At 35.6% G+C, this 16970-nt stretch overlaps 1 protein-coding gene across 19 annotated transcripts in view; it reads right to left on the bottom strand.

The window, feature by feature from the left end:
- Camk2d (calcium/calmodulin dependent protein kinase II delta) overlaps positions 1 to 16970 on the bottom strand; it is a 298536-nt gene that overhangs the window by 141418 nt on the left and 140148 nt on the right. For all 19 annotated transcript variants that reach the window (XM_063260693.1, XM_063260692.1, XM_023564349.2 and 16 more), the window contains exon 4: positions 1190 to 1244. In XM_063260693.1, coding sequence (XP_063116763.1) covers positions 1190 to 1244 — 55 coding nt within the window. The remainder of the gene's footprint in view (positions 1 to 1189; positions 1245 to 16970) is intronic.

Raw genomic sequence — 16970 nt, forward strand, 5'->3', positions numbered from 1 at the left:
ATTTTATATGAGGGATATGAATATCAATGGATTTGGGTATCTGCAAGGCTTAAAAACTTAATATTCACAGATACCAAGGAACTTGAGAAGAATTCCAATTAAGGATTCATTAACAGATGCCATCTGAAGGACTCCTGAGAAAGCTTTTCTGAATGGATTAATAAAAAAAGCATGCAAAGGAAGTTCCATTCCCCTTTTCTGACTTTGTAAATCACTATGATTTCTGAAATGAAAGAATCACCTTGAGACCATAGAGAGCCTGGGCATAAAAACAAGCCCAACAACAAAAACAACGTAACAGCAACAAAAAGATGGAAATAAAGTTTCTTACGGTATCATTGAAGGGCTGAATTAACCAAAACTACTATTAAGCTTATCTTTAGATTCATGTTATGTTAGTTATTTTTTTATTTATTTCCCAAGAATCTGTCATCACATTAAAATGTGATGTAGTCCATTATGTGAAGCTACTATAATTATGCAATTATCACCCTGTAAATTGGTTCTTTTATTTTTTCTTTATAAAAGATGATGCAATGAACATCTTCCAATATAACATTTTACCTGAATTTAGGGCATACTTTTTATGAATTTGTTGCCAGAAATCAAAATATTATGTGAAAAGATATGAGCATTTTAAATATTGAGATAAGTAGTATAAATTGATTTCCAGAAAACATACACTTAAACCCCTACCACTCATGTATGTGGCATGTTCAATATACTCCTTTAAGGAATCATTATTTTCCCTTCATTTTTGTTGACAAAATCTTAGTTTAAAAGTCTTGATTAGTTTGAATTAAAAAAATTTAAATATCAGTTTCTTCTTTGAGTCTTATTTTTATATAAAATAAATTTTACAAACTCATGAAAAAATTCAAAGGAGAATTTTGCTATGTCATCCATTTTTGTACACAAAGTAAAACTGAAAACTGCTTATGAATCACAATGGACAATGGAAAGGAAAACAGACTCACACCTGTTTTGTCTATGAAGACTAAGTTGAATATTAAATAAACTGTGCTAATTATATATCCTTTCTCCGAAGAATTTAAGTTGAACTATCTCAAAGAATATTTTTAAAATATTATAACAGTTATTATTTTGAACTGAACAATGAGAAAAATCATGTTTAATTAATAATGATCTTCATATACATTACAAAAATAAATGATCATAAGGTACTTACAAATCAAACACCAAGTAATGAAACCCCTCTTCTGATATGCTGTCATGAAGTCGAACTGAAAATAAAGAAAGAGAATAAAGTTTGCATTATACTAATACCAACACTCAATTTTAAGCCTGTCTCCTCATGGTCATTGATACCTAAATAAGAAATGTTAACACTTAGCTGTGGATAAGGCACTGTCCTTTAGCAGTTCAGAGAGATCCAAGGTTTTGGTTTTGCTTCTGATAATTATTTTAAACCTGCAAGTTTAACTTACAATGATATTAGTACCTGTACTACATATAATGGTTGAAATTAAATGGTTGAAATAAAATTAAATAATTCATCCAGATAAATACTACATAAATGTTAATGACTGTTATGTATCCAATAACCAGGTTCTCGTGCTTCTACTTTTGTGACATTCTTCTTTTACTGTCACCCTTGCCCACGTGTTCACCAACTCATGCCATGATCACTGCAGCAGGGAGAGAAAGGTATCCCTGGAACCTGCTGCATGCCTCTGCTCTCCTGTTTGCCCTGGGATTTCTATAGCACTCCCTAGCCACTCTACTAAAGTGAAGTTTTAGGGAGGAGAGAGAGAGGGAAGGAGAATTGGAAGTAAAAAGAATTAAGATCTATTACGTACATGTACCATCTGGCCACAATGCATGTAATCATTATGCACCACAAAGATATACTAATAAAAATAATTCAAAATAAAAACTAAAAACCCACAATTTTTATGTTCTTTACTTGTCACCAAAACTAAAATCAAAAAGTGAATATATAGAATCTTATTGATAAAAATAATCTACACCTTCCTCAAATTCATACACATTTTCCAATGAGCTAGACATACACTGATAATTCTAGCTTAAAATAATGAATGCCTTTTCTGAAATTAAAACACTAACTGATTAATGCTACACTAATTCACACATGTATAACTTAGTAAACTTTGTCTGTTTTTGCAAAATCTCTCCCCTTGATTTACCCCTTCCTGCAGATGGTAATTCTTCCTTTTTATCCAAATCCCTTGCCGAGATAACTTGACCTTCATTTGGACAACAGAAGGCAGGGAAAGCAAAAAAATTGCATAACACAGCTTTCACAAAGGTCATTACAGAAAGGACAAAGATTTCTACTATGATCTATTATTAGTACATTCCCCATGCAAGGATGACCACGATATGGAAAATGTCTATTAAAAAGAACATTTTGGTTATCATAGCAACTACAATCATCTGGAGAGATAATCTATAGCACCCGTGGAATTTCCATGCTCTGCTTTTCAATCCAATTCTTTCCATTTTTGGATCCTGGACAATTAGTGTGGAGTGCACATCTGACTGGCTTTGGGTATTGGTGGAGCACACTTCTAGTGTGCCTGGGGGTCATATAGGGGTGATTTGGGGTACTCTATTTGGTCTCTGGTCTGTTTCTTGGCTGGTGCAGCTCTGCTTCCTGGCCACTATGAACTAAGGAGCTTTGCTCAACCATAACCTCTTGCCATAATATTCCTGCCTTGGAGCAATGGACCCTAGACTGTATCTTCAGAAACCATGAGCTAAATTAAAACTTTCCTCTTGTAAATTGTGGGTGAGTGGTACTGTGTCTCAGCAACAGGAAAAGCTAATACAGATCTCATTGCTGGACTGTTTTACTTGAGCACCTGAAACAGGAACACACTGCAGTCTCCTACTTCTCTTCTTCCTAGTTTGTCATTATGTCACCATGAATTCACAGATACAGCATATTTTATCTTTATTAACTTTTCCTTAAATATACAGAATTTCCTTCTTATAAATATTATTAAGTTGGAGTCATATTTTTAAGTCTTCACATCTTATACAGAAACTTGGCACATGGTAAAGTCTTCTTCATGCTTACCATACCAGGGTTTTAGGCAGAAAATTTCACCAAAGCCTAGTGTAGTTATTCACATCTAAAATAAAATGACTAATATGCAAGAATCTCTTGTAAATTTAACTATGTGAGGACTATTTTTGAATTTGACAATTTAAGAAATGCTGCTTGCCTTTGTTTAAATTTAGGCTGATGAAGAAAAATGAAGAATTTGGTATGATAATGTATATTCTGCTCATAATTATTTGACACTACAAAGAGAGAGGTCATGGACTATATCTTAGTAATTTTCTTTCTTCTGTTTCAGAGATGTGTTTAACAAAGTTGGTGTTTAAATAAGTTCAAGTAAAGGTATGGTGACTAAAAGAATTCACTGAATTATTCTGGGAAATAAGTTGGTTTCCTAAGTTATCAAAGCTAAAATGAAAAGTAAAATTCACAACATGTACAGAAGGAAACCACTATATTATTCCACTGACTCAAGAAAAACGCTTCAAGTGGAGGTGGGATCTTGAGGTTGCTGCTCAGAGTTGTACAGCTAAAGAGGAAAGGTACAATTCTAGAAGCAATATTAACTGTAGATCACATAAAGAATAAAACTTTCTTAGTATGAATTACCACTATCTTAACTACACTTGTAAACGATCTCCACTTGGAAATGAAATCTTTTTGACAAGTCACAAGTTGCTAAAAATGCAAGCCTGATAGTCATACTCAGGATACAAAACCTCTTAGCCAATTAGCATGTGATAATGCTTCAAGACAAACCCATTATCAAGGTACAGTTCTTTGGCATCGCATAATTACAAAATAATCTTGAATGCATCTTTCCAGTCATTTGACAATGCTAGATTAATCACAATAAATATTATTTGTGTCAGAAAAATAAATACCATCTTCACTTGGGATTGCTACAGACATATTTCTCTTATGCCTTTATTCCTCTATTTCTTATGCCCCTCCTTCCTTACTTCCACTGTTTTTAAAATAAGAGACTAGAAAAACCTAATTACATGGGATCGTTGTGATTTTCATTTAATATCCATGCTATCTTCCACAGTCTTCTTTGGAATATTCCATGATTACAATGACATTAAGGACATATTTGTTTCCTGGTATGATTTCTAAACCTTCCAGTCTGTTGTCAGAGTTGATCCATCTACATCCAGCAGACAAATTTTACACAGCTTGAGACATCATCGCTTTTCCATCATGCTTTTGCTGTCACATGTATCCTTCATTTTCCATCCTTATTTCTGTTTTAACATTTTCTCAAGGGTTGAAATATTGGTTTAATTTTGCAAAATGTTACATTAATTGTTCTCTGTAAGTAGCTGTAAATTCATTCTCACACCAAAGGTACTGCACAATGTTCTGGTTCACATGACACTGTCATTGTGCAGGTCACAGCTGTTCACCAAAGACTGACTGCATGGGCAGCTTTGCCGCACCGTTGCTCACGAGGCTAAAGCATCATACAAGGCGCTCTTGCCACAACTGTCACTCCCATAAGCTGCACATGGGTGCTCACAATTAGTTTAATTACAATGTTTTTGAGAGAAATTTTAAGGAAGATAATGAGAGAAGCATTTGAGAAAAGTGGTAATAAAGAAATTTGGCAGTCCTTTTCTGAAGTCTGCTCAAAGGTACATATAGGAATCAATTAAAATTCATAAGCTATAACAATATTATGGTTATCTGAAATAAAATTTTAATTTTTAGAACTTTAAGTAATGGACTTATAAGAAGAAAACAATGTCTCTGAGGTAAAAGTATTTCTGGAGGATAGCTCACCCACAGCTAATTCTCTTTTCTCCTCTGCATATGTTATCAATATGTCTGTTTGTGTTCAATTTATCACAAGATCACTACTTTCTCTCCTAGTCCTGTGTGCCTGTGTGATTTGGCTACAGTCTTAGGTGGGTGTTAGCCCCTCAAAGAAGGACCGAAGTGGATCATGGACCCTGTATGATCTGAGAAAAGAAATTTTACTTACATTTGATAAAAGCTTCTTACTCATTTGAACATTTCATTTCATGTAGAGGTTAAGTGGTACAATAAACTTTATAACTGTAATGCTTATGATGGCACATTCGGTAATTTTAGCAGGACTTACTTTGTGTGTATACAAGGGTCATCAGGAGCCAGTGGATTTTCCAAATGAACATGTGCAGGATGGGAGGCAGTAAGGAAACTTCCAGGTTAACAGCAGGTATGAGGCCTTGAGTTCAATCTCTAACAGACATCCCCACATAAAAAAAACATTAAATATATTCTTTTATGGAGATTTATTACCTTTTAAAAAGGCCAACAGGATGTAGACATTTGCTTCAGTTTTAGTACTGTATTTCTCCCTCAGTTTCCTAATAGTACTCCTCAGTCCCAACTAAATAAAATCAAGGTCATTCATTGTGTGAAATTATTCTTATTTTGTTGTTTATTTTCTCAAAGTCAGGCTGCCCTTGAACTCATTATGTAGCCTAGGCTGGTCTCAAACTTGCAGCAATCTTCCTGCCTCAGCCTCCCTGGTGTTGAAATTACAGGTATGCTTCATCACTCCCACTTAATTTCATCAAGTCATGTAAACAAAATATTATTTGGTTCAAGTTATACTGACTCTTACTTTTCCTTACAATCCAATTTCACTGCTTTTGTTGTCTACTGACATTGATTAGGGAAACGTGACAAGTCAACTACTTCAGGGGACCTCGATGCCTTTTACATTGCCTCTGGACTTGGCTACATGATTTGCTTTCAGTTCCTACCAGTTATAATGTGAAAAGTTCTGTAAAAGGGAGCTGTCTTCAGGTAGATGAAACTGTCACTAAAAGATTAGTGGCAGCATTAAGAGAAATCCCAGAGGATGAGAGGTCATGGTGACATTCCCTCATTAGTAGAACTCACAGGTAAACACAATTACATGAATGGACTCATGAAAAAGAAAGCCATACATCTGAAACCAAGCAATACAAAGAATTGCTACAAATAATAAACTGATGTTATTTAAAGCCAATGAGTCTATCGTGTAAATTCTTAGGCAACAAATAGCTGAATAAACAGGAAAAACTTAACTTGAAATGTGTAACTGACAACACTCTTCAAATAGCTTTTACCCTGTCATAAGCAAGTTTTAGCAGAAAAAGAACAAGTTTGGCTTAAAAACATGAAAAAATTAGTGTAATTCTCTAAAATTGGCACGGTAGGGCAATACTGCCAGTGTTTAGAGCATAATACTAATAAAGCAATTGGGAACAGATTGTATTACATCCTCCTAGTCATTATTTGCCAGCTCTGAGTAATAGCTTTGGTTATAACTGAGGGAATTTTTGCATTTTTAGGTTTTCCGTGTTGCAAAGCGATGGAGGTAGCTGGATTTGGTTCACATAGTGGGACAGAAACATGGCAAAATGCAAGTCAGATCCTTTTTATCCTCCCATCAGTAGTTAATTATAATTCATAGCTAGACTAAGGACTAGCCAAATTAGGTCTTACAAGTGCCAAACAGGGACGTCAACATTGAGGTCTTTTATAAATTACAAAAAAAAAAAAAAAAAAATTAGAGCATTTTACCAGTCAAATGGTAGCAGTAAGGAAGGAATTTTAGCTTAGCCAGTACTACCAAGTTTTCCATGATAAAGTCAGTCACCTCCAGAGAGAAAACTTTTCCATATTGGTTACTTTTTTTTCTCATTGTTGAGACAAAATACCTGACACCCAAAATTAGGGAAGAGAAGGTTTATTTAGCGTATTGTTTTTTAGAGGTTTCAATCCATACTGAATCTAAGGATACAGGGAAAGAAGAGAGAGAGGAGAGGAAGGAGAAATAAAAAGACTAAGATTTGATACGTATATTATGAATTCTCCACTATGGATGTACTCATTATGTACTCCAAATGTACTAATAATAAATACATAAATAAATAAATATTTGGGAGTTTGGCTTAGCTGATCAAGGTTAATAAAACGGCATAAAAGCCATAGTTTGTTCTAATTTTTAGATTATAATTTTAAGGTACACAAGGGGTATTTATTTTTGACAAAATAGCTACCAAAATACTTCAAAAATAGGGAAAACATTAAAATAGCTCCTACATCAAAAATTGAAAGATTATCTTAATAAAATTTCAAATATTTTTCCTGTAAGACTCACTATTAAAGTTAATATAAGCTAATATCAAATTATATTTAAAAGTGATTTACTGTTTACACTCAAGAATTCAAAATTAATTAAGCACTTTTGAGATAATTATTACATGAAACTTAGCAGGGGCTTCTATCCATATTAACTTAAAAATGATGCTAAAATTACATGAAAAGGGTCATTAAGCTCCATGGTAAATCCATAGGGTCACAGCAATTCACTCTGTTGACTTTAATTTTCAGTTGTAGTCCCAAATTCCTACCCCATACCTGATCAAGATTAAAAATCAAACAAGTCATGGTGGCATATGCCTGTAATTTCAGCTACATAACAGGCTAAAGCAGGAGGATCACAAGTGTAAGACTAGTCTGGGAAATTCAGTAAGAGCTTGTCTCAAAATAAAATTTTTCAAGGATTAGAAATAATTTTAGATTATCTTAACACATATTTTAAGTGAGCTTTGGAAAAATGATTTAATTCCTTGGAAAAGTTATTTTAATTTTGTGTTTCCTTTGTTTTCAAAAACTTTCCCACTTTCAATTTTGCAAGAATATCACTTCACTTTTCATGCGTTTTCATAGTTTTTCCCTCTTCGACATTTCAACAAGTTAAAATCTAAAACATATCTCATTTTGTATCTCATATCTCATAATGAATAATTACAAAGAAAACTTAAAACATTTATCTTTCTGGATTCAATAACATCTGAGCAATAAACTGCTATTCTGACACCAACTCTTGGATAGTTGAGGGAAGAGAAAAACTTGTTACATCACCCCTTCTTTGCAACTAACATGTTATCCTAATGTTCACAACTAAAATTTCCCTAGAGTCACTAACCCAATTTTTTCATCTCTCAAACCCTTTACTGAAAATTCATTTCTTGCATAAAATATTTTTCCAAACTTGATTTCCCCTGTATGAGTATAAAATGCTACTAAAATAAGAAATGCAACTTAAATCTATAGGTAGTTGCTACATTATAGAATTATATTTTATCATTCCAATTTTTCTCTCAACTGTTTTTGTGCTAACAGTGCATATATGTACATGGCTTTATTCTTCTGGGTAATACATGTGTGTATATAAATGAAGCTCATAAAATATTCTGTAATCTTAGACTCACAGGGGGGAAAACATGAAAGTTATTCATGAACTTATAAAAGCTATTGATAAATACAGCTGCAAGCATTGTTACACCAGCTGCATCTATCAGATATAGTGTATCTGGTAACATGCTTTTGGTTAGAATAGATAGTTCCACCTGTGTTAAGAATTTTTTTTTTAGAAAAAGACTATTTACTTGTCTTGAAATTAAGCAAGTTATAATGAATGCCAGATACTGCAAACATTCATTGTATTTGCATATCTCATAAATATTTTGAGTAAAACAAGAACTAGCAAAGAACTACAAAGAACTAGCAATCTTTCTCCTAAAATCTGTTTTACCAAGTCTTCTAAATTTTTGGTTGGTTAAGATAAAAACCTCAGTGCAATTTTTGACTTATTCTGTGAAAATGAAAATCCCATCTGAAAGAAGTCTTTTAAAATGTTTGTATTTGTAATTACATTTTAAAACCAATAGTGTGTGTGTGTGTGTGTATGTGTGTGTGTGCATACATGTGTGTATGTGTTTCTACCTATATATAAAAGTGACCCACTTTTCCCCTCTTTTACTGTCACTAGCTTGATCACTCTTATGTCATCAACTGTTACCATCCTGGTCCATGACACACTTCCCAAGGCTCCTGTCTCCTTTCTCTTTTTCTCCTCTTGCCCTCTCAGCATCTTTATTATAGCAGCCAGCAATCCTGTTTCCTCCAATCTCATCAGTGCTCAGAACCCCTCTCTGCCTCTGAGGAAAGCCACTCCTCCCTATCAGTTCTGCCTCTCAGTCCACTGAGCTTTTTCAAAGATGTGAGCTCCAGGCAAGCTTCTATGGGTTCCTGATCAGCTTTTCAGAATACTTGGCTCTATAAAGCTTCTTTTGTGCATAGCCATGTCCCTTAGAACAGGGATTACACAAGGTGCTTTCTAGCTAGAATTGCGGATTTCAGTATTTGCCACAAAAACTTATACCCTGAAAACTGAATATTCTTATTAGTTCCCCTTTTGCAGGAAGTCATCAACCCTCAGAGAAGAGGACGTGATTGTGGACAGAGAAGTGGCCGGAAGAAGGTGGCATGGGTAATCAACATGGCCCACTCCAACCAGGAGGGCTGGGAGAGAGCAGAGGAGGTGCCAGGCAGTCAGTTCCTATGTAATAAAAACAGGGGAAACACCAAGAGTGGTAGGAAACTGCTGTGCAAAAAGCGTGGGGTGTTATGACCTGAGGAAATGTGATTCAAAGATGTGCAGTGGTGGAAGGATGGAAGCAGAGGAGACTAAGGGAAGAGGTGTTAACGGTTACTTTATAAAAGCAGTGAAGCGTAAGAAAAGACCTACCCACCTCCCTTAGGCTTAGTGGAATGTAAGGGACAGAGAAGCAGCCACCACTGTCCAGTGCCACAGGTGCAACAGCACACTCAAGGTCAGCAGAGTGCAGTCAGTACACAGAGGAGAATGGACCACCGCAGGGTGACTGCTGCTCCCAGCACAAGCTTAGAAACTGAGTCTTCAGGGGCTGCTGAGGGGTGACATGCTGTGAGGGTGGAGCCATGGACTCCTGCCCTAATCACAGGGGGCGGACTCCTTGTAAAACCGAGAGTTCACATCTGCCCAGGCCTGGTGCTCACAACCCTCATTTCCCTCTCTGCCACAGGATGTCCCCCAGTAAGGCCACACCAGATTCTGGCCCCTTGGCGTAGACTTTCAGCCTCAGATCTGTGGCCCATGAGTTTCTGCTCCTTGTAAATCAGCCCATGTCAGGGATTCCATTATAGACACCAATCAGACTATCGATGGATCAACAGTAGTCCAATCAGACTAAGCAGGAGAGCACTGCACAGCAGCAGCCAGTCCACATCTTATAATGAAAAGGGTAAATCGGGGAGCACTAGAAGTTGGCAGTTGTCTTGCAGGGGAAGTATTAATCCAGTGGTTATTCAAATTGCTGACGATTTTCTCAGATTGAATTCATTTTTACATTTATTTCTTTTTAGAAAAAAAATGTTTTTTTATCCTTCAAGCCATAGTTTATTCATCTTTACACTTAATTCGTTCCCACTGAACAGTGTATTTTTGGCACCCCAAAATAAAAAGCAAAACCAGGTTCTTAGTGGTGCCCATCCACAAAATGTCCCCGTTAAAATGTTTAAAATTTGAGATTGGGTAGGCTAACATAATGAAAATGCAACTAGAAAAACAAATGTATCCTGAATGTATGACTGCTGTCCTAACTCATTACAATAGTTTACTGACAATAACTGGTAAGAGTAAGTTGGAAAATAACTGACTCCAGTAGTACAATAAGAACGCCATCAGTAGAATATGTTTTTCATATATATATATTTGTGATATATGCATTAAATATATAGCCTTGTGAAATCTGGGAGCAAGGCACACAATGAAATGAACATACATTTAAACAGAACAAGCAGCAACAAAGCTAAAAGGAAGAACAATTTCATCTTCACAGAGCTGTGCATAATCCTCTGAATAATGTCCTCTACCCGTACTTCATACAACATATTTTTAAGTAACTATATTAATCTTAAAATTCAAATTTGAGGAGTATCAGTTTGCCATTTTATTACTGCAATACTCCTGAGGAAGTATTACTTTCATTTTAAATCTTTATGTTTATGTCCCAGATTTGTAACACCCTAATTTCTAACAAAAAGAATGTTAGTTACTCGGATTTTATTCATTCATATTAAAGAAATTTTACTATTTATGTACTCAGTTTGAATGTTCATTTTAATGAGGTTTTAGGTTACTTTTCCCAGTTCTTATTTGCCAATGAGGAATTTATATAAATATTCCATTTAAATTTTGGTCTCAGTAAAAACACCTAAATAATATTAATTTTTATTTTGTTGTTTCCGCTGCTGGGGATTGAATCAAAGGTCTTCCCACTGAGCTAGAACTCCGTCCTTTTTCATTTTTTTTACTTTTGAGATAAGCTCTCACTAAGTCATTAACAGGCTGTTGAACAGGCTGGCCTCTAACTTGTGATACCCCTGCCTTAGCCTTCCAAAATACTGGGATTACACCACACTTTGTTTGTTTGTAATGAAAATGGTTTTACTACCTCTATTCCTAAGCAAAATATTTTGTCAAGCTTTCCATCAATCCTGAACAAAAATCATTAATCAGAAACATGTTTCAGTATTGTAGCCAAATATCTTAGCTATATAATCTTCACAGAGTCTTCATCAGATTTCTAAACCAAGGGCATAAATGTTTGAGTTCAATGAATGGTCATGCCTCAGACTTTTAACAAGAAAAAGCACAGAATCCATAAGAAATAAATTCTTGGATGGTACATTATTTCAGTCAGACAGCAAATTTTCTTGAGTATTTTAGGACAGAGTCTTACTATGAACAAGTCAACTGTGTTCTCAACCTTCATCCAATCATTGCGACTGAGTTCCCTTACTACTTCTGTGATTCTAATCTGAATTCTAGATCATCAGATTTAGAGCTGTAGCATATTTCAGTAGTTTCACATTCTCTTCTACTGTAACGCACTGCAATATGACTGTGTGGCAAACAATGTAAACAAGCCACAGGTTATAGCTAAATAAACTAGAAAGTATTTTTAATCGTAACTATTAAAGCAACTGTCTTTATTCAGTAATTCAACAATTTTATCAAATGACATTGATTTTTCTTTTCTTTTCTTTTTTGGAACTGACTTGTTACTGAGAAAATTTAACCAATTATTTAACCTAACAGACAAACTGACTGGCACACAACCGTTTGCCATGTTCTGAGACCTCCTTGATCTGCTGCACATACCACAGCAGTCTTCCAAAATGCAAATCAGATCACACTATACTTGTGCAGGTAAAAACTCTTCAATGCTGACGACTAGTCTGATGGTAAGAAACAAACTTATTAACATGACCCAATTACCATTTAATTTATCATCCAAACTGGGACACTTGGAGAGGAAAAGCAGTTGGCTAATTTTTTACAGCAGGAAACCAGGACACCCCTGGAAAGAGGTTAGTGTGGTCACCCCTATATAGTCTGCCTCTTCTACTTCCCTGAAGTTACTTCCGTCTCCTCTCCCATATGGTATCCTCCAGCAGCAAGCATCCCTGTCCTCACTGGTACTCTCAGATTTCTTTGGCAACAAGCCACATATCCAGGACTGGTTCTGTGGCTTAGCATCCTCTTTCTTCCCCTCAGTTAAGCCCTACCAGTGCTTCAGAACTTACTTTAAACATTGCTTCTTTGGGAAAATTGCCTATGGCTTCTCCAGCAAACTCACTGGACTGTCCATCTGTGCCTTAGAGACATGGGCACAGTAGAAATCATATCATAGACTCTGTAGTGTCTAACACTGCCTTTCCCTTTTAACTGCTCCTTAACTAGATTCATTCATGTATATTTGTATGCATGTGTATATGTGTGTATATATATATATATATATATATATTTATACATATATACACTTAAATGTGCATACACACATTTATACATATGTATATATTATATATACATTTATACATATGTATGTATTATATATACACACACATGTATACATACATACATATATATATATATATATATGTAAATTTGTATACAAAGCCTTCAAGTAAATATCATAATAGAACTCTATCTACTGGCACACCCAAGAACAGAAATGATCTAATTCTCTAGGAGAACTATCTTTTGTTTTATTATTTACCATTTGGCTCTAATCAGAAGTCTGCAAACCATATCATGTGGTATGAAAGAGGACAACAGCCCATTTTTGAACACAGTGCTTTTTAAAAATACATATTTAAGGAACTGTAAAAAAAAACAAGTTATGAAGCAAAGCAAAACAAAGCAAGAGCACATAAGATCTTCCATCTATTCTTCATTTCTTACTTGTTTTATTTAAACACTGAGTTTAGTTTTATATCAGTGTAACTCTAGCATCCTTCCTTTCAATGACTAAGCATTTCTACTAATCTCGTACTTCATTAAACTAGCTTTGAAATCTGCTAATTCTAACATTAACTGGTTAAGCAAATGTATGACAAACAGATGACATGACGTTCTTCCAATTAAAGGTATATTCAAACATCCACCTGTAGATATATATGCTTAATTGTTTTAATTAGTGAGTACTATATAATATGGCCATACCCTACCTGCTTACTGGGAAAGTACTCTAAAAATTGTAAGTTGTAATAATAAACTGAAACTCAATCTTGAGTTTGTCATTTTAGAAGTGACACATCCTGTTTGTCTGATATATAACTAGGTAAAGGAAATCAGAACTCATATCAAATTTATATTACAAAACAAAAAGTGAAACTTGTAACATGTTTGGTATAAGACAATGATGTTTTTGAAAACTAACCGACCAAAAACATAACAATGAGAATTTGCTGCTGGAGCTTTAATGAGTTAAAATGAACTTTTTTTTTTTTTTGAGACAAGGTCTCACTATATGGTTCAGATTGGCCTTGAGCTCATTTTGTAGCTCAGGCTAGTCTCAAACTTGCAATGATCTGCCTACCTCAGCTTCCTGAGTGCTGGGATTACAGGAATGTGACACCACACTCGGCTAAAATGAATACTCTTGGTCTCTTGGAAGAAATTTGGCCACATGCATGAACAGCATGAGGGATGACACACTAGACAGATACCATGGCAGTGCCCATGAAGTACTGTGTTTCCTGAAACCTAGAGCCCTATTTCTGGTGTTTATATTCTCTATGACTAACCTATTCTGCCATATGCCTCTAAGAAACTAGGTAAATGTTTACTGAAAGAATAGACTTGGTAGTAGTCCAAGAGTAAGTTATTCTCCTGAGTCAAACAGTCTCCTAGTGAAGGATAAGCGAACATTTTTATAATCACAAAATAAATCCAAAGCTAAACCTTCTATCTTTGGTCACCTACGATCATCACATAGGCAGTCGAAAGCTGACTTTCAATTTCTTACAAAGAAAATTAACATCTTATTACTTACAAAGATGTTTGTAACATCTTATTACTTACAAAGTACAAGAACTACTTTGTCTTGAGGGTTTGTGTGTGTGCTTGATAGAAGCCAAGTCCCTCCCTCTGAACAAGTATGTGGAGTAATGAGGAAGGGACCCTTGCCCAGGGAGCTAGATGTCTAGTGCTCAACAGAGCAAATATAAGGCTGAAGAAGGGTCAGACTTCTCTTTAGTTATTTGTATATATCTATTTTATTCCATAGAAGCCTGAGGACAGGAAGTAAGTGCTCAATATAGAGCTGTGGTGATGCAATTGGTGTTGTTCCAGTAAATATCTACAGAATTCACACTTTGTACAAAGTACTATAGATATAAGCAAGGAACGAAATATGCCTAATTGCATGAAATTAATGTTCAGACATGGGAAGACTGACTAATGTTAAATAAACAGGTAAATATAAATGTAGAAGAGTGGCTGCCACATGTGAGCAAAGCCTGCCACAGTGATCCCTACCACGCTGTGCATCTCCAAGACTCTGCCTGGAGCCTTGCAGGTCCCCACCCTGCATCCCCAGATACTGCAGGACCTCTGGGTCAACACTAAGGTCCTGGCTGGGCCTCACCCAGCAACTTCCAGATAGTAGGGAGCTACTGCATGTGATCTGAAGCCCGCCACAGCAATCCCTACCTGGCTGTGCAGATTCAGAGCTCTGCTTGGAACCTGGTAGTTCCCCCACCCAGCATCCCCAAACACTGCTGGACCTTTAGGTTAGCACTTGGGTCCTGGTTAGGCCCCACCAAGCGACCTCCAGGTAGCCAGGAGCTATCGTATGTGAGCTTAAGCTTGCCACAGCAATCCATATCTAGCTGTGTAGCAGTGAGTCTTTGCTTGTAACCAGGTAGAGCCATACCCAGAAACCCCCAAAAGCTGGGAGGCATTAGTCTGCCATGTGGCATGATCTAAAAGCCTGCACAGTAGACTCCACATACAATTCAGCCTTACTATACACTCAGAACCTAGGAGGGTCTTTCCCAGTGACCTCAAGCAGCTGGGGTACTTCAGTGAGCCACATGGGAAGTGCTGAAGGTCCACACCCAATCCAAGGAACCTCTAAGTGCCACTATGTAACCAGGGAATACAATAACATGACAAAAAGAAAGAGCAAAATGCAACCTCAAACCTCCAGGCCATTCCAAACAAGCATAGGAGACATGCACATAGAAAAAAATGTAAGCTGCACACTTGAAACTTCTGAAATGATAGCAACTGAAGTAAAGAAGCAACTCAATGAACTATAATCTCCTAAGTAAAAGAAGAAATGATAAACACAACGAAAGAAATGCTGAAAACATCTAAAGACCTAGATAAAAATATTGAGGAGCACTGCAAAAAGATAGAAAACTTGTATGAACAACATAAGAAAACAATAGACTACATGAAATACATTCAAGGTGACAACCAGGAAATCAAAAATTCCACCAAAAGCTGGCAAAACCACATGAATTAATGTGAAGATAGACTTTCAGACATTGAAGACAAGATTGCAGCTAGTGAACAAGGCAAGATCTGTTAAAATAACAAGGAATTATGAAATAACAGTTCAACAGTTGCAAGATGAAGCAAAGAAAATAATATAAGATTAATAGGTGTTAATGAAAAAGATGACAACCAAACGATATCAAAAGACTACTAACAGAAATAATAGCAGAAAATTCCATAAACATGGAGAAGGAAACTGATATACAGAAAAGTCAAGCATACAGGACTCTAATTAGTCATAACCAAAATAAATCTACACACAGATATATAATAATCAACATCCTAGAAATTCAACAGAAGAACAGAATATTAAAAGTTGTTAGAGAAAGCAAATAAACCACCTATAAAGGAAAGCCCATCAGAGTCACAGCAGACTTCTCAATACAAACAATGAAGTCAAGAAGAACATGGAGTGAAGTATTTCAAATCCTAAAGGAAAATGACTTCCAACCCAGGTTGATGTCTCCTGTAAAACTTTCCTTTAAAATTGATAGAGAAATAAGATATTTCCATGAAAAGAACAGCTGAAGAATTTCATGACCACCAAAGCAACCCTGTGAAGAATACTGAAAGATATTCTAGATATACATAAAAACAACTACAACTCCAAGAATACCAAGAGAACAAGCCACTAAGCAGGGCACACAATTAGAGAGGAAAGGTAAAGAACCAACAGTAGAAAGATAACATAACAAAAATGAGCCAGTATGTATTAGTTATAACCATTAATGTAGATGGCCTCAATTCACCAATTAAAAGAAACAGACTGGCAGAATGAAGAGACAAAATCCAACCATAGGCTGCATATAAGCAACCCATCCAACCAAAAAGGAAACTCATAGACTGAAATTCAAAGAATGAAAAACCATACTTCATGCAACAAATACCCCCAAAAAAGCAAGTGCAGGTGTACTGTTTGTAGATAATGTGAACTTCAAACCAAGAATGATCAGAAGTGATAAACAAAGTCACTACATATTTATTAGAGGGAAACTTCAAAAGGAAGAGATAACAATCCTAAATATATACACACCAAACATGGGGGCACCCAGCTATGTAAAACAAATATTAATAGAAATGAAAAATCAACTAAGCAATAACACAATTTAACACCACTTTGATACAAAGAGATAGATCAACTAGACAGAAAGTCAGCACAGAAATAACAAAATTGAATCAAACTTGTGAACAAAAGTTCTT

The sequence above is a fragment of the Cavia porcellus genome, unplaced genomic scaffold (genome assembly GCF_034190915.1).
Source record: "Cavia porcellus strain 051 isolate PalLab524CR breed Dunkin Hartley unplaced genomic scaffold, mCavPor4.1 scaffold_14, whole genome shotgun sequence".
NCBI classification, from domain to species: Eukaryota; Metazoa; Chordata; class Mammalia; order Rodentia; family Caviidae; genus Cavia; species Cavia porcellus.